Source organism: Nansenia antarctica, assembly GCF_963989245.1.
Source record: "Nansenia antarctica genome assembly, chromosome: 1".
In the NCBI taxonomy this organism is placed as follows: domain Eukaryota; kingdom Metazoa; phylum Chordata; class Actinopteri; order Argentiniformes; family Microstomatidae; genus Nansenia; species Nansenia antarctica.
Genome location: NC_137674.1, coordinates 35,120,120 through 35,137,619, shown reverse-complemented (window position 1 = coordinate 35,137,619; position 17,500 = coordinate 35,120,120). Strand labels below are relative to the sequence as shown.

The window sequence follows — 17,500 nt, the reverse complement described above, 5'->3', positions numbered from 1 at the left end:
TTTGAAAGTGACAGTTAAATCTAAGTGACACTAGAACAACCGTGCCTGTTTTACCTACTAAAAGAGCCGCCTCGGGGGTCAAATAACCATAGACTTTACAATGGGAAGCTGCTACTTACACACAAAGACCACTAGTTGGTGCGTCTTGTAAATTAGCCTGCCTCCTACACAGAAAAACTGCAAAATAGCTTTATATTTGTTTATTTATAGTGTTAAACAGGTGAACAGCACTGTACCTCATCCATAAACAGGTAACAGTGTGGCCCCGCGGTGGTGTAGCGGTCTAAGCACTGGCCACTAGTGCATGCTGCCCACCGGGGCCGGGGTTCGTATCCCGGCTCGCCAGACCCGGATATGGCCAGGGCACACACGGGGAACGGCATATTGGGCGGCCGCTCCCGAGGGGGGTATAGGAGTAGTTCCGGACAAGGATCCGTCGCGCAACAGCGCCCCCGTCTGGTGCTGGAATAACGGTGCTGGGCTCGAGGAGCCAGTCAGCTAGTCTGCCTGGCGGCCTCCTCTGGGACTGCCGGCCGTGGGGTCGTGTGGCGGATCCCTCGCAATAGGCAGGGGATAATTGGATGCTAGGTTGGGTTCAATTGGCTACCAAATTGGGTGAAAAAAGGGATAAAATCTGAAAAAACAAATTTAAAAAAACAAAAACAAACAGGTAACAGTACTGTAGCTTATCCTCAAACAAGAGAACAGCACATACTCTATTGTGTCTTAATGGAAGCATGTAGTGATTGAATAGAAGGGGGGCAAGGATTGATCCTTGGGGAACTCCACATGTCATTTTAATTTGGTCAGATACACAGTTGCCAATGGAGACATAGTAGTGTCTGTCCTGTAGGTAGGATCTAAACCAATTTAGGACAGTGTCTGAAAGTCCTACCCAATTTTTATCTATTATAATGTCGTGGTCTACAGTGTCAAAGGCAGCACTAAGATCTAGTAATACCAAAACTGAGATTTTTCCGTAATCTGTATTGTACGCGAATGTCATTAAGGACATTAATACGGGCTGTTTCAGTGCTCTGTAAGGGGCGAAAGCCTGATTGAAAGTCATCAAAGATGGAATTTAGAAGTCAGACAGTTGCCAAGTTGTTTGTGGACAACCTTTTCAATCATTTTTCCTATAGGGTAGGTTTCAGGAAAAAATCCTACTGAAAGGGAAGTGTTGATTAATCAATAAATCGATTTTCTGCTAAAGGCTCACACAGTTTGAGCATGTATAGTAACTGGACGATTCTGCAGAATCCATTAAAAAGAGAGGGGGGGGGGGGCGTCTACATACTGTATAACCCCATCCTCAGACAGGTGGACAGCACACACACTGTACCGTGAGCTCACGCTTCAGCTAGCATCATTAGAGTACAGTAGATCTCCATTAATACATGAATCATTCACAGGGGTGACATGAGGTGGTGGAACAGTGAAGTGAAACTGTACTGTAAATATTATATCCATACCCTAACTGTACACTATTATTCCACCACCAGTTTCCATTTTTAGACTTGGCTCTCCTCCTTCTAGAACGGTTGTTTTCCCTCCTTCCCTCCCTCCCTCCCTCCCTCTCTCTTTCTCTCTCTCTCCTCCCTCCCTCCCTCTCTTTCTCTCTCTCCCACCTCCCTCCCTCTCTCCCTCCCTCCCTCTCTCCCTCCCTCCCTCCCTCTCCCTCCCTCCCTCCCACTCCCTCCCTCCCTCTCTCCCTCCCTCTCTCCCTCCCTCTCCCTCCCTCCCTCCCTCCCTCCCTCCCTCCCTCCCTCTCCAGATGGAGCTCCAGGATGATGGTGTGATGCTGGGGCTGGACAGCCTGGTGGGGAAGGACATCGTGGGCATCATCAACAACGTGTTCCAGGCCCCCTGGGGGGGCTCCCACACCTGCCAGAAGGATGAGAAGGCCATGGAGTGCTGCCTCTGCCAGTCCAGCATCCTTTGTTACCAGCTGGGCTGCGAGCTGCTGGAGAGACTGACCCCTCGAGAGGAGATACGCCTGGTGGTGAGACACGGAGACACACGGACGCACAGACGCACGGACGCACACACACACACACACACACACACTGGGCTGTGAGCTTCTGGAGAGTCTGACCCCCAGAGAGGAGATACGCCTGGTGGTGAGACACGGAGACACACGGACGCACGGATGCACACACACACACGCACACACACACACACACACACACACGCACACACACACACTCACACACACACACACACACACGCATGCACACACACACACTGGGCTGTGAGCTGGAGAGACTGACCCCCCGAGAGGAGATACGGCTGGTGCTGAGGAGACATGGAGACACACAGACACACATACAGACACACACACTGATGGAGCCGACTGCAAATGTAATTTGAGCTACAGGTCAAATAATAAATAATAATATCACGTCTCACGGTAACTGTGTGCCAGCGCCACACACACACACACACACACACACACACACACACACACACATACACAGGCATGCACACACACACACACACACACACACACACACACACAGGCATGCACACACACACACACACACACACACACACACACACACACACACTGAGAGGTTCTGAGAAGATGCCTGATGTGAGTGTATCTTCCCTGCAGGAGCCCACAGACAGTTTGGAGGAGACGCTGCTCTTTCCCCAGACAGACTTCTCCCTGGGCTCAGAGCACAGAACAGAGGAGACAGGGGACAACCCTGCCGGCACACACACTGACAACCCCAGCCACCAGAGCCACTCTCCTGACAACCCACGTATGTATCCATGGTGATATCTATGTCTAGAGCTTCAGAGCTTGAGCTTGACACAGAGTGTATCCCAGTGTACATTTTGGGCATTTAGCAGACGTCTTTATCCAAAGCGACTTAATACAACAAATACATCGAAGTAAGTGAATCATCTATCCACCAGTCATAGCAGGAAAAAGTAGTCTATGCTAGGACCAGGGGCCATTGGCAGTTACAATTTTTAAATGTTTTAATTACTTTTTTATAGTAGAGGAACTATACAGGGGGTAGTGGGGAGAAGGAGGTCTTTAGGAGTGGTTCTAATGAAAGAAGAGCAGAGCAGTCGTCAGTATTTGTTGACGTAAACACTTCTCACATTATTACCTCAATAAATCCTGATCTCAAATGTGTGTCACGGAGCTAACTAACTAACGCAGATAAGGAAGAAAAAAACATCCTCGCAAACAGTGCAGAGACAGCAACACGAAATCTAATCAATGTGTTGATTCTCTGCTGGGGAATTGTCTCTCACACCAAAGCCTCCCTCCTATCTCTCTCCGGCAGCAATGAAGAATAACGCTGATAAGAAGTTCTCCTACCAGCAGCTTCCTGGGTCGCTGAAGCTCATCTACACCATCCTGCAGGTACTGTCTCATATACACCATCCTGCAGGTACTTCTGCCACCTCACCGCTATTTACTATTGTTGGATTTGTTTATGCGCCAAAATTGGATATTATAATGACTCAGCCGGTAGAGCCAGCGTCTAATGATCGCAAGGTCAGCAGCTCGCAGCGGTTTGAATCCCGGCTATAGGCCATGTGTCGAAGTGTCCTTGAGTGAGGCACTGAACCCCTAACCGCTCCAGGGTCGCCTTCTATGGCTCTGACCCCCTTGCTTGTTGTACGATGACAAAGCTTGAATCCATTTCCTGTTTCCCTGAAGGAAATGGCCAAGATCGAGGAGCCTGACATCCTGTTCAACATGCTGAACTGTCTGAAAATCCTCTGCCTGCATGGGGAGTGTCTGTACCTGGCCCGCAAGGACCACCCGCAGTTCCTCGCCTACGTCCAGGAGAAGATGCTCATTCCCAGGTCAGCACCGCGACCCCCCACTGTGACCCCCCTGTGACCCCCGCTGCAGTCGGCTGCCCAGCGAACAACACCTACAAATTCTACAAGATTGAAAGCATTGATTGACCACCATCTTGATGAAAATTGATTTATTCATCAGCTGTGTGTGTGTGTGTGTGTGTGTGTGTGTGTGTTTGTGTGTGTGTGTTTGTGTGTGAGTGTGTGTGTGCGTGTGTGTGTGCGTGGGTGTGTGTGCGTGTGTGTGTGTGTGTGTGTGTGTGTTGTTGTGTGCTTGCTTGTGTGTTTGTGTACATGGCTCTGTGTATGTGCGCGTGCGTGTGTGTGTGTGCGTGTGTGCGTGCGTGTGTGTGGGTGTGTCTGTGCGTGTGTGTGCGTGTGTGTGCGTGTGTGTGTGTGTGTGTGTGTATGTGTGTATGTGTGTGTGTGTGTGTGTGTGTGTGTGTGTGTGTTCCAGCCTGTGGTCCATGCTGAAGTCAGAGTTCTGTCAGCTGGCCTCCCTGGCGGTCCCTCAGCTCCTCCACGCCCTCTCTCTCTCCCACGGAGCAGACATCTTCTGGAACCTTGTGGACAACAACTTCAACAGCAAGGACTGGAAGATACGCTTTGAAGCAGGTGAGGCGATGAGTGAGGCACCTCGTCTAAGGGGGGGCGGCTGTGGTGCAGGTGGTAGAGGCTGGTGGAGGTAGAGGCTGTGGCGCAGGAGGTAGAGGCTGTGGCTCAGGAGGTAGAGGCTGGTGGAGGTAGAGGCTGTGGCTCAGGAGGTAGAGGCTGTGTCTCAGGAGGTAGAGGCTGTGTCTCAGGAGGTAGAGGCTGTGTCTCAGGAGGTAATGGCTGTGGCTCAGGAGGTAGAGGCTATGTCTCAGGAGGTAATGGCTGTGGCTCAGGAGGTAGAGGCTGTGGCTCAGGAGGTAGAGGCTGTGGTGCAGGAGGTAGAGCCGGAGACTAATGATCGCAAGGTCGGCAGATGTGTCGAGGTGTCCTTGGGCAAGACACTGAACCCCACATTGCTCCCAATGAGCGGGCCGGCGCCTTGCATGGGTGTGAATGGCAGAATGATTGTAAAGCGCTTTGGAATAAGGCACTATATAAGTATATAAGTCAGTCTATATGAGTCAGTCTATATAAGTCAGTCTATTTAAGTCAGTCCATTTACCATTTAGAAGCTCTATGTCTGTGTACTGTATGTGTGTTTGTGTGTGTACTGTTTGTGTGTGTGTATGTATGTGTGTGTGTGTACTGTATGTGTTGGTTAAAAAAATAATTATGTTCTTAGCTACATGAATGGAACATTCGCCCCCCCCCCTCCCACCTCCCCACCCCTCTTCTATAATAATCTCCCCCAGAAAACCACTGCCTCCTACCCACGTCGCCCCCACCCTCTTTGCGTTGTCATGGTTACCGCGCGGCTCCGGCAGGGAGCACAGAGGAATGGTGGTAGGAGGATTAATCAGCCTCTCCTCTCTCCTCACCCTGTGATTGGCAGAGAGGAGCTGAAGGTGACCTTGTCATAGAGGCAGAGGACAGGTCCTCTAGGAGACAGACTACCGGTCTTTTATTTATCAGTGTTTTTTTTTTTAGGGTGATATTTTTCTGATGTTGTCACTGGGTTCTAAATAGAAGCACTCGATTAGAATCTCAATATTCTCACTAGATTAGAATATTGAGATGAATGTATATTATTTTCTTTTAAAGTAAAGCCCAAAAAAACAGGAAGTTACAGCCTGATATATTCTCATATTATGCAAATCTAACAGTCTGTGATCCAGAATAAAATGTAACCTAAAAAAAAAAAAGCCAGGGCTAGCTGCCAAGTGAAGTGATGTGTCATGATTTCAGGTTTAGCACACACAAGCTGTAGGAGAATCCTTCATTTGAATGATCTAATTATGCCCCCATATTAGCTACTCTGAAACAGATGGTCATTCACTTGTCTGTGTAAATCAACCTAAAAAAGGATGCCGTTTGGGTGCCAAAACAGCATCGTAACCTACAGGCAACCTGGCTAGCACTGTTGGCTCAGAGCTCCCCTGTCCTCCACTGCCACACTGCCATCTAGTGGCAGACACTGGCAATTACCATTTAACAGCAAAAGTGCAGTGTTCTTTTTATAATAATAATAATAAAAAATATGTCAGATAGATTAGAAAGCAATGTGTTGTGGCCTGGGGTGGTCCAGTGGTCTTGTACCAGTATCATGGCCTGGGGTGGTCCAGTGGTCTAGTACTATGTGGCCTGGGGTGGTCCAGTGGTCTAGCACCATGGCCTGGGGTGGTCCAGTGGTCTAGCACCATGACCTGGGGTGGTCCAGTGGTCTAGCACCATGGCCTGGGGTGGTCCAGTGGTCTAGCACCACGGCCTACAGTGCACACATAATGCCCATGTCGGCATGGGTCTGAATCCGGCCCTGCCCTGCTGACATGCCCTCCCTCTCCTCCTTACTTCCTGTCTCTCTCTCCACTGTCTCTGTCCAATGAAAACTGAACAAATACAAAAGTGGGAATACCCCACTCCAAAAAATAACAATATTTGAACATAATTTTAATATATATAATATGTTAAACAGTATTTAAAACAGTATTTAACATATATAATAACAACAAAAGCAACAACAAAAGAAAAAGAAAATCCACATGGTTAAGCTGTCCGAAAGGGAATAGGAGGAAGCAAAGCTTATTTGTCCTATCCCCATTCACACACTACAGTTACAGTAGCGTAGGTTTATAACAGAAACAAACAACAAACAAAAAAAACAATCAGGCTCAATTTTGTCATTCAAATTCAAATACACACAATACAGGATACAAACTATCATACACTACTTTGAGCAAATAGCATGAGCAAAAGCAAAAGCAATGCGTTGTTTTTTCAAATTCCCTTTTGCCATTATTCGTGACCGACCTCTGTGTCACCTCTACGACATCTATACTGACCAACATGTTATTCTTTTGTCGCCCTTCCCCCTTCCATCGTCATGGAAACCCTCCCCCGTCCCCCCTTCCCCAGTGGAGAAGGTGGCAGTGCTCTGCCGGTTCCTGGACATTGGCTCGGTGACGAAGAACCACCTGCTGAAGTACTCCCTGGCCCACGGGTTCTGCTGCTTCCTGGCCTCGGTGGAGGATGTGAACCCGGCCGTGGCCACGCGGGCGCGCCTGCTGCTGGACACCATTAAGAGGCCCGCGCTGCAGGTGACCCAGGGAGGAGGAGGGGAGGGGCTTAACAGAGAGATAGGAGGGGCTTCACAGAGAGGGTGGGGGGGGCCTCACAGAGAGGGTGGGGGGGCCTCACAGAGAGGAGGGGGGGGGGTTCAGTTGACCCACAGAGAGGAGGAGAGAGGCTTCACAGAGAGAGGGGTGGGGGGGCTTCACAGAGTGGAGGGCGGGGGGGTGCAGGTGACCCACAGAGAGGAGGGGGCGGGGCTTCACAGGGAGAGGGGTGGTCTCACAGAGAGGGTGGGGGGGGTCTCACAGAGAGGAGGGGCGGGGCCTCACAGAGAGGGTGGGGAGGGCCTTCACAGAGAGGAGGGGCGGGGCCTCACAAAGAGGGTGGGGAGGGCCTTCACAGAGAGGAGGGGCGGGACCTCACAGAGAGGGTGGGGAGGGGCTTCACAGAGAGGAGGGGCGGGGCCTCACAGAGAGGGTGGGGAGGGGCTTCACAGAGAGGAGGGCGGGGGGGGAAATGCAGGGTCGTTGTTCCAAGATCCAAGATCCAAGGGCACGGTTGTTCCTTGTGATTGATGTTGATGAGGGACAGTTTATAAATAACTTGGACAAGTACAAAAGTACTAGTACAAAAATCCCCCAGTGCTAACACACTTTTGTGTGTGTGTGTGTGTGTGTGCGTGTGTGTGTGTGTGTGTGTGCGCGCGCGTGTGTCCTTTTGTGTTTATATGTATGTGTGTGTGTGTGTGTGTACTGTGAGTATATGTGTGTGTGTGCGCTTTTGATTGTGTGTTGTTTGTGTGTGTGCGTCTGTGCGTGTGTGTGTATGTGTGTATGTATATGTGTGTGTTTGCACTGTATGTGTGTGTGTGCGTACTGTGTATGTATGTATGTGTGTGTGTGTGCATGCGTGCGTGCGTGCGTGTGTGCCTGCATGCGTGTGTGTGTGTGTGCATGCATACCTGTGTGTGTCTATCCAGGGCCTGTGTATCTGCCTGGACTTCCAGTTTGACACGGTGGTGAGGGACCGGCCCATCATCCTCAGCAAACTGCTGATGCTGCACTGCCTGAAGCAGGAGGTCCCGGCGCTCAGCTGGGAGTTCTTCGTCAACCGCTTTGAGACGCTGAGCCTGGAGGCACAGCTGCACCTGGACTGCAACAAGGACTTCCCCTTCCCCAGCAGTAAACACAGATTATTATTGTTTTTATTAACTTTCATGTTTATTGTTACGTCACATTACCTGAGTGTAAGAGAGTAAATGGTAAATGGACTGCACTCATATAGCGTCTTATTCCAAAGCGCCTCGGCCTCTCATTCACACACACATTCACACACCTAATGGCAGCAAGCTACATGCAAGGCACCGGCCCACTCATTGGGAGCAATTTGGGGTTCAGTGTCTTGCCCAAGGACACCTGCGACATGTGGCCAGCCGGGGTTCGAACCGCAAATCTGCCGACCTTGCGATCATTAGACACCAAACCTACCTCCTGAGACACAGCCGCCCCATTCAGATTCAAGAAATCTGACCAGATAGTGCAATAGTGCATAGAGTAAAAGCCATGAAAGTATGGACATATATATGTACAGTGTGATAGATACAGACATGGGAGAAGATATGTACAGTTAAGATTATATCCAGTATGACATGTACCGAACAAGGGCGATGGATATAAATACAATATGTACAGTTAGGGTATATGTAAAGTCTTACTCTGCAAAAGATAACTTGAAGCCATCACAGTGTGATGTACCTTCATATCCCTGTCTCTCCTCCTGTCAGCCATCACAGTAGTGTACCTTCATACCTCTGTCTCTCTTTATATCCCTGTCTCTCTGCCTGTGTCTCCTCCTGTCAGCCATCACAGTAGTGTACCTCTACGTATATCTGTCTCTCTCTCTGTCAGCCATCACAGCTGTACCTCTATATCTCTGTCTCTCTCCCTGTCAGCCATCACAGCTGTACCTTCATATCCCTGTCTCTCTGACTGTTTCTCTCCCTGTCACTCTGTCTTTCTGTCAGCCATCACAGTAGTGTACCTTCATATCCCTGTCTCTCTGCCTGTCTCTCTCCCTGTCAGCCATAACAGCTGTACCTTCACATCCCTGTCTCTGACTGTTTCTATCTCTGTCTCTCTCCTCCTGTCAGCCATCACAGCGGTGCGCACCAACGTGGCCAACCTGAGCGACGCGGCCATGTGGAAGATCCGGCGTGCTCGCTTCGCCAGGAACCGCCAGAAGAGCGTGCGCTCCCTCCGCGACAGCGTGAAGGGCCCGTCAGAGTCCAAACGGGCCTTCTCCCTCCCCGAGACCCTGAGCAACCGCATACGTGAGTGACCAACCGACACCAGCTCTGGTCTGGTCTGTCTTTCTGTCAGGCTGTCTGTCTGTATGTCTGTGTGTCTGTCTGTCTCACATTCCTAATGTCTCTCTCTCTCTCTGTCTCTGTCCCTTCACTCATTCTTCATCTGTCTCTCTCTTCCCTAAACCGGTGGTTTATGTTGTCAACCTCTGTGTTTTCCCAGGGATGAGTGGTCTTGCAGAGGGTAGGAGGCTTATTGTACTTTATCCCCATGGCTTTGTCTTTCATCTTGTCATGTGACTCTGCACAGAATGCGGTCTGAGTTTCTGGGGAAATGGGGTTCTTTTGGCTTAAGACCGTGTGTGGTGGCTGAGTGTGTGTCTGTGTTTTTAGCTCGTTTTCTACATATGTAGAATGGCAGCTGGTGAAAGGGGGAAACAAGTCGGCTACCAATCGAAATGTTGAGACTTTTATTCTGAAAAATGTAATGTAGTCGGTAGCGGTAGCGGTTTGAGGATGTTTTCCAAGACAATTTTTTATTGAAGTTGGCTTGCAAGCTAATCTTGTTTTGTGAGTCTGCTAACAATGTAAAGTAGTGTTATAGTTAACTAGGTAGTAGTGGGGATTACTCACTGAATCCATTGCATTGCAGTATTTTGGCTTGACTAGCGAGTGTGTCATTGATTTTCAACAATGTAAACATTTCTTTCAAATGTTCAGAATAAAAGTCTGAACATTTGATCGGTTGCCGACTTGCTCCGCCTTTCACCAGCTGCTGTCACATAATGCAAATAGTATACAAAACTAGCTAAAAGCTAAAAATATTCACAAGCTAGCTTGACAGCTCTCAGCATCCACCACATACGTTTTTTGAGACCGTTTGGTTGTGCATCGTGTGTAAAGTTGGGATGTGTGTGTAGGGTGGTCTGGAAGCTCAGACATGTGTCCTGTGCTACCTCCCGTGAAACATTCTCCTGAACTGTGTTCTTCATGTGTGGTTTTAGCTCTAAGGCTTACCAGGCAAGAGCACTCAGCCCCGAGCCTGGGAGATATGATAGAGAAGGTCCTGCCAGGTAACTAACAACCCCAATCTGACACCTTATCTGATTATATTATATTAGCAACATTTCCTTCAGCATTATTCGTATCATTTGTGACACGTTCTAATGCTTTGGTCCTCGTGTCGGGATCCGATGTAATGATCAGACTTTCTTTCGAAAAATGGGATTACATTTCTGCGACATAGGCTGTGTTCGAAATGGGATACTAGCATACTGCATACTAGCAGTATATGAGTATATACTGCTTACTAAATTCATAATAAGTATGCCAAAACCAGCAATAACATAGCGTGGGCTTGCTGCAGCAAGTACGATAACAACCAACTTGTCCGTCTGAAGCTACAATACTGGGATCATTCGTGATTGGGCTACAGGCAGTCAAATACTAGGCGAATGTGTGTGTAGGACACGAATAAACTTGGATTTCATGCATTTCAAGTGGCATCTTTGTAATCATGATGACGTAGTCATGTCTAAGAATGCATTTCACCATGTCAATTCCCAATATAGTGAAAATACCATCGCCCATCCGTGATCAGACTTAACTGGGGTGCTGCAGCTGAAGAGTATCAAATAGAGTGCAAAAAAGCAGCATCTGCACACTCAAATCTGTGCAAAAAACAATGTTTATTGCAAGCTTTCGGTCTCCAGGCTATCGGACAATGTAAACAACAGCTGTATGACGAGTTTGTATGATGCAGTTTGACGAGGCTGAAGAGACACGCAATGCATTTTGGGGATTCAGTACCCCAGTAGCGTCCACTCATATCATACTTAAATAATTGCGAAAATCTAATATACATACTAAATTTCTTGCATACTCAAATCTTGCATACTGTACAGTGTGAACGCTCTCGCATACTCAAATCTACGTCATATCTAGTATGAGTAGTATGCTAGTATGCCATTCCGAACACAGCCATAGTCAACTAACACAGCTTGTTTTGTGAGCCTGCTAACAATGTAAAGTAGTGTTATAGTTAACTAGGTAGCAGTGGGGATTACTCACCCAATCCATGGCATTGTTGCAGTATTTTGGCTTGACTAGCGAGTTTGTGTTGTGATTCTCGACAACGCTGAAACGTAGTTCCGTTTTTCAAAAGAAAAGTCTGAACATTTTGATTGGAGGCCGACATCCGGACCAAAATGATTAGTCTGTGTCACATATTGTGAGAAATAACTTCTATCGATAAACCAACGTTAAAATGTGAAAAAGCAATGTTTGCTCTTCGGTGACATACATTGTTCTTTCATGAAATGTCATAGCGAGTCCCATCAGATTTTTATTTCAAGCAAAAGCAAATTATGATGCTGAAATAACAGAAAAAATAAACCATTACTCTTGCTGATAGCTTGTCACATTTTGTGTTTGCGTTCGACGTATTCCATGAACATGTTATAGAATATGTATATGTACAGTCTATGTATATGTACAGTGTATTTCATCACCCTGCTATATTGTGAGGAGTGTTTGGACCGATGAGTTGATGCCCACCCTGTGTCTGTCTGTCTATCCCTCCGTCTATCCGTCTGTCTATCCGTCCGTCTATCCGTCTACCCGTCTGTCTGTCTGTCTGTCTACCCCTCTGTCTGTCTGTCTGTCTATCCCACTGTCTGTCTGTCTGTCTGTCTATCCCTCTGTCTGTCTGTCTGTCTGTCTGTGCGTCTGTCTGTCTTCCCTTTTGCTTCCCTGCTCTACCCACCCCCCCCACCCCTTTCCCCCCTCTCCCCTCTCCTCTCTACCCTCCCAACCCTCTCCTCTCTACCCACCCCACCCCTCTCTCCCCTCTCCACCCCCCCCCCCCCACCCTCCTATAGCACGCTTCCTCCCGCCCTTTAACCCTGAAGCTTCAGCCCCTCTCCTAGGCCAGACCCCCTCGCCACACGACGACGACTCCGTCATCAGGGACCTGCTCCCGGAGGATGCTGGGATAGACCACCAGACGGTGCACCAGCTCATCATGGTGCTGATGAAGTTCATGGCCAAGGACCAGAGCAGTGCGGAGGCCGACATCGGCAGCGCTAAGGCGTTCAACACGGTGAAGCGCCACCTGTACGTGCTGCTAGGCTACGACCAGCAGGAGGGGTGCTTCATGATCGCCCCGCAGAAGATGAGAACGTCCACCTGCTTCAACGCCTTCATCGCCGGCATCGCACAGGTGACAGGACAGCTACTACTTGTGGTTAAATGTGACAGCAGCTGGTGAAACCGGGAACAAGTCGGAAGCCGACGGACCGTTCAGACTTTTATTCAGAAAAATGTGGATGAATTTCAGCGTTGTTGAGGATCAGTGACACACTTGCTATGGATTCGGTGAGTAATCCCCCACTACTACCTAGTTAGTGTAGAGTAGTGGGGATTGCTCACCGAATCCATTGCATTGCAGTGTTTTGACTAGCGAGTGTGTCATTGATTTTCGTCAACGTTGACATTTATTAGCATTTTTCCGAATAAGAGTGAGTCCCAACATTTTGATTGGTTGCCGACTTGTTCCCGGTTTCACCAACTGCTGTCACAAATTGTTAATTAAACTACCCTAAATTGCCTTTAAAATCCCCTAAAATAAATGTTGTTCATAGTGGAATGGCTCCCCTGTTTCAGAGTGAATCAAAGTTGGGGTCTTTCCGGCCTAGTTTCTTCCTGTCCTTTCTTAATGTCCTTCACTGTCCTACTTTCATTCTGACTAAAACATCACGTTTCTCTGTGTGCTGTATGATATATTTGCTGCTGAATGATATCGATTCATGAAGAACGACCAACTGTCAACAGACACTATTGGTTTACCTTTGTCTTCGCCAGGTGATGGATTACAACATCGGCCTGGGGAAGCAGCTGCTCCCCCTGGTGGTGCAGGTGCTGAAGTACTGCACCTGTCCCCAGCTCAGACACTACTTCCAGCAGCCCCCCCGCTGCTCTCTCTGGGCCCTGAAGCCCCACATCAGACAGATGTGGCTCAAAACCCTGCTGGTCATGCTGTACAAGGTACACACTCTGCACTAGTCAACTGAGTTTATCTGTGTAATTTTATTTGTGTGAATTTAAGTGTGCTTGTGAAAATGTAGAACATAGTAACTTTGTTAGAGGCAGGTGTTTATATGTGACACGGTCTGGTGAAAAGGGCCACATGTCAGCGATTCTCAAGTCGCGCAAATGAGCAAAAAGATGTTCTGTCAGCGTGTTGTGATGTGCTAAACATGCAGTTAGATGTTCGTAGCGATGTTTCTTTTTAGCGCTAGCTATTAGCAGCTGTTTTGCCTGTGTTTTGATTCAGAATGCGTTTCTCTGCTATTTGGCTTGAGGTGGACCAACATAATAAGCATTCTTCTTCACCCATTTTCAATACATTTTAATGTATGACACATCATTTAAAAGCTTACAATCTGCACTTTCATAATCTGGAAACAACTGAGCTGTGACATTTGAGGATTCGCTCTTCTTTATTAGCGATCCTTTAGTCCTTGTGTCCAAAGAACTATAGTAACTCATAACACTGACTAAGATGACTTGAGGACTTTTTAACCAGACCATGTCATATTTAGGTAACACTCTTATCTTCCACCCTGCCTCTGGCCCCAGTACCCCTACAGGGAGATGGACATGAGTAAAGGGATCCTCCACCTGATCCACATCACCATCAACACCCTGAACGCCCAGTACCACAGCTGCCGCCCCCACGCCACCGCCGGCCCGCTCTACAGCGACAACTCCAACATCAGCCGCTACAGCGAGAAAGAGAAAGGTGGGGACACCTGCTAGCACCACACATGATCACATGATCACACTTTTAACTGTCACTTAGATTTAACTGTCACTTTCAAATTTCAAATAAGATGTGACAGTTGGTGTTTGTCCTTCTCAGAGGAGGACAGTGTGTTTGATGAGTCGGACATCCATGATCCATTCACTTAGGCTGCATTTACACTGCAGGTTGTAATGCCTAGTTCCTATATCAACATTTTTTTAAGGCCTGCTTACATCTACTTTTTAAAATGACCCATATCCGATACCTGTGCTTACATCTGCTTACACTTGAAACAACCCGCATGCGTACATGGGTTTGGTTACCGAAAACTAAAGTAAACAGACAGCCGGCACTTGGAATGGACGCAAACGAGACAGAAATTATAATCCCTTTTATATATATTATCATATAAAGCCATTGCTTTCCAAAGTATGTTTAGAGGAAAATTTGGCAGAAAATCTGAATTGTGTCACTTATATCTGGCAGTGTAAATGTGGCCTTAGATTTCAAATTTGACAGTTGGTGATGTGGTGTTCTTTCTCCTCAGAGGAGGACAGCGTGTTTGATGAGTCGGACATCCATGACACCCCGACCGGCGCGGGCAACAAGGAGTCCCAGACCTTCTTTGCCCGTCTGAAGAGGATCGGGGGCAGCAAGTCTGTCAAGTACCAGTCTGTGGAGCTCAACGCCCAGAAAAGTAGGAAAACCATCTCAAACGGTCAACTCTCTAAATACATGACTTAAACTTTGAACTTACTTCATTTGATCACAAATGTGGTCAATATAATTATCTGTTGTTACGTTGAAATGCCTGTGTTCACATAAACCATTTGTGTCACGTTCTAATGCTTTGGTCCGCATAGCGGGATCTGATTTAATGATCGGACTTTTCTTTCGAAAATGTCAGCGTTGTTGAAAATCAATGACACATCTCTAGCCAACTAACACAGCTTGTTTAGTGAACCTGCTAACAGTGTAAAGTAGTGTTATAGTTAACTAGGTAGCAGGGGGGATTACTCACCGAGTCCATTGCGTTGCAGTATTTTGGCTCGACTAACGAGTTTGTATTGTGATTCAACGTTGAAACGTACTAGTTTTGTGTTTCAAAAGAAAAGTCTGAACGTGTCACATTTATGATGATTGTTTTTTAATCACGTTCAATTGAAATCTTTGTGTTTCTGTGTGTGTGTGTCTGTGTGTGTCTGTGTGTGTGTGTGTGTGTGTGTGTGTGTGTGTGTGTGTGTGTATGTGTGTGTGTGTGTTTCAGGTGAGATCGAGCTGTCAGAGTACCGCGAAGCCAGCGCCCTGCAGGACAGCATCCTCCACTGTGTCCGGGAGGAGAGCACCAGGAAGAAGCGTCTGCAGGCCATGCACAAGCAGAAGTCCCTGGACATCACCAACACTGACTCCCTCCTCTACAACCTGGACGAGCACCGCCGCAAGTCCTGCATCGACCGCTGCGACCTGCAGGGCCACCACCCCCCGGCACCCCCCTCATCCACCGGCCCGCACCACCACCACCACCACCACCACCACCACCACCGACGAACGGGGGGGGGCGGGGGGGAGCGGCACGGTGGGAAGGGTTCGTCGGACAGCTCGTCGTGCCGGGGGGGGGCGGGGGGAGAGGGCGGGGGGGACGACCGGCGCGGGTCCCGGGGAGGCCACTCCGACTGTTCTAGACCCGTAATCCCGGAGGTGCGCCTCAGCTGCATGGAGACGTTCGACGACCGGCAGCTGTGTGACGTGGGAGGGGGCGGGGGAGGGGGGGAAGGGGGGGGTTCGTCGACGGAAGAAGGCTCGGCCCGGGAGGAGGAAGAAGGGAAGGAGGAGGACCAGGACCTGATCGACCTCTCCTCCGACTGCACCTCCATCCCGGAGAAGCACTCCATCCTCTCCATGTCCGACAGCGACTCCCTCGTCTTCGAGCCCCTCCCTCCCCTCAGGATCGTCGAGAGCGACGAGGAGTTCGACCTGAACCACCACGCTGCCACGGGGGTCATGGGTCCCCCCCCTCATCCCCCCAGACTCAACGGCGGCACTGTGCGACCCCCGGTCTCCCCCATGCGGCCCCCGGTCTCCCCCATGCGGCCCCCCGCGTCCCCAGCCTGCGGCAACACCCTCCGCCTGTCCCCCGTGGTCCAGGTGAGCGTGGAGGACTGCTCCAAGGATTGGAGGACCACGGCGGACCATCCGGCAAGCGGAGGAAGCCCCCAGCCCCTCCTTACGGCGAAGAGGCCGCCTCATGTGACCCCCTCCACCTCCCTGGAGCTCCCAGACCGACCGGAACATTCCAGAGACATCGTCGCAGGCCTGCTGGAGAGTCCCATGACCCTGAAGCAGAAGCGGGACCTCCTGAAGAAGACCCCCGCCGTGCCTGACTTTTCCCTGGACGACACGTACGAGGACCTGAAGGCCGGGGGGGTGGGGCTGGGCACCAGTCCCTCCGGGAGGACGGTCTTCCTGGACATCCCAGAGGACACGGCCGAGCCAATCACCTCGTCCGATAGGGGGGATAACGACGAGGAGGAGGAAGACTACGAGGAGGAAGATTACGACGAAGAGGACGAGGAAGAAGAAGACCCGGATGACGAGGACGACAGCAGCGACGTGAAGCCGGACGATTACGACGACAGCGGCGAGGCGGAGTTCAAGATCCAGATCGTTCCGCGGCAGCGCAAGCAGAGGAAGATCGCCGTGAGCGCCATCCAGAGGGAGTACCTGGACATCTCCTTCAACACCCTGGACAAGCTAGGTGTGGCCGCCACGGAGGCGGGTAAGGAGGGGGGGGCAGGGAGGGTCTGGGGGGAGGGAGAGGGCAGGGAGGGGCTGGGTGGTAAGGAGAGGGCAGGGAGGGTCTGGGGGTAAGAAGAGGAAGGGAGGGTCTGGGGGGTAAGAAGAGGGAGGGAGGGTCTGGGGGGTAAGAAGAGGGCTGGGGATCTGAGAGTGAGTCCCAGAGGGGGATCAGATCTGAGACCCAGAGATAGATGAGAGAGAGCGTGCTTCTGCAAGGAACTACATTGTCTGTGTTTTCTGTTTCAAGTACCCTTGAGATGAGCTCAATAATATCAATGTGCCCAGTCTTAGCCTCTGAGCTTTGCCTGGGATATATCTGTGTTTTAGAGGTGACATCTCTTGAGATTTGAGGAGGCTAAAAGGATACGGCTAGGAAAAAAAAGTAATTCTTCCTTCCTTCTAGCATGGTAACTGCCAATGTCGGCAATTCTCAAGTCTCACCAATGAGCAAAAAGCTTCTTTAAAAAAAATAAAAAGTTCTTCTTTATCAGTTTTTTTGCATATTACAAACAACAGTTTTAGGATCACTAAATATAATACTTAGAATTTGTGAATTGGATTCACTGTATCGTCTGCCTTAGGTTACTGGGTAAGTCATACATGAACAA

At 49.4% G+C, this 17,500-nt stretch overlaps 1 protein-coding gene across 1 annotated transcript in view; it reads left to right on the top strand.

Annotated features, from left to right (window-relative positions):
* The window catches only part of unc79 (unc-79 homolog, NALCN channel complex subunit), a gene marked incomplete at both ends in the record, with an annotated part of 60,795 nt that overhangs the window by 26,141 nt on the left and 17,154 nt on the right, over nucleotides 1–17,500 (top strand). The window contains 14 exons of the mRNA XM_080531807.1: nucleotides 1,775–2,002; nucleotides 2,615–2,765; nucleotides 3,303–3,382; nucleotides 3,683–3,831; nucleotides 4,286–4,443; nucleotides 6,835–7,016; nucleotides 7,970–8,171; nucleotides 9,140–9,319; nucleotides 10,297–10,365; nucleotides 12,220–12,512; nucleotides 13,154–13,336; nucleotides 13,931–14,093; nucleotides 14,644–14,793; nucleotides 15,364–16,872. Coding sequence (XP_080387933.1) covers nucleotides 1,775–2,002; nucleotides 2,615–2,765; nucleotides 3,303–3,382; nucleotides 3,683–3,831; nucleotides 4,286–4,443; nucleotides 6,835–7,016; nucleotides 7,970–8,171; nucleotides 9,140–9,319; nucleotides 10,297–10,365; nucleotides 12,220–12,512; nucleotides 13,154–13,336; nucleotides 13,931–14,093; nucleotides 14,644–14,793; nucleotides 15,364–16,872 — 3,697 coding nt within the window. The remainder of the gene's footprint in view (nucleotides 1–1,774; nucleotides 2,003–2,614; nucleotides 2,766–3,302; nucleotides 3,383–3,682; nucleotides 3,832–4,285; nucleotides 4,444–6,834; nucleotides 7,017–7,969; nucleotides 8,172–9,139; nucleotides 9,320–10,296; nucleotides 10,366–12,219; nucleotides 12,513–13,153; nucleotides 13,337–13,930; nucleotides 14,094–14,643; nucleotides 14,794–15,363; nucleotides 16,873–17,500) is intronic.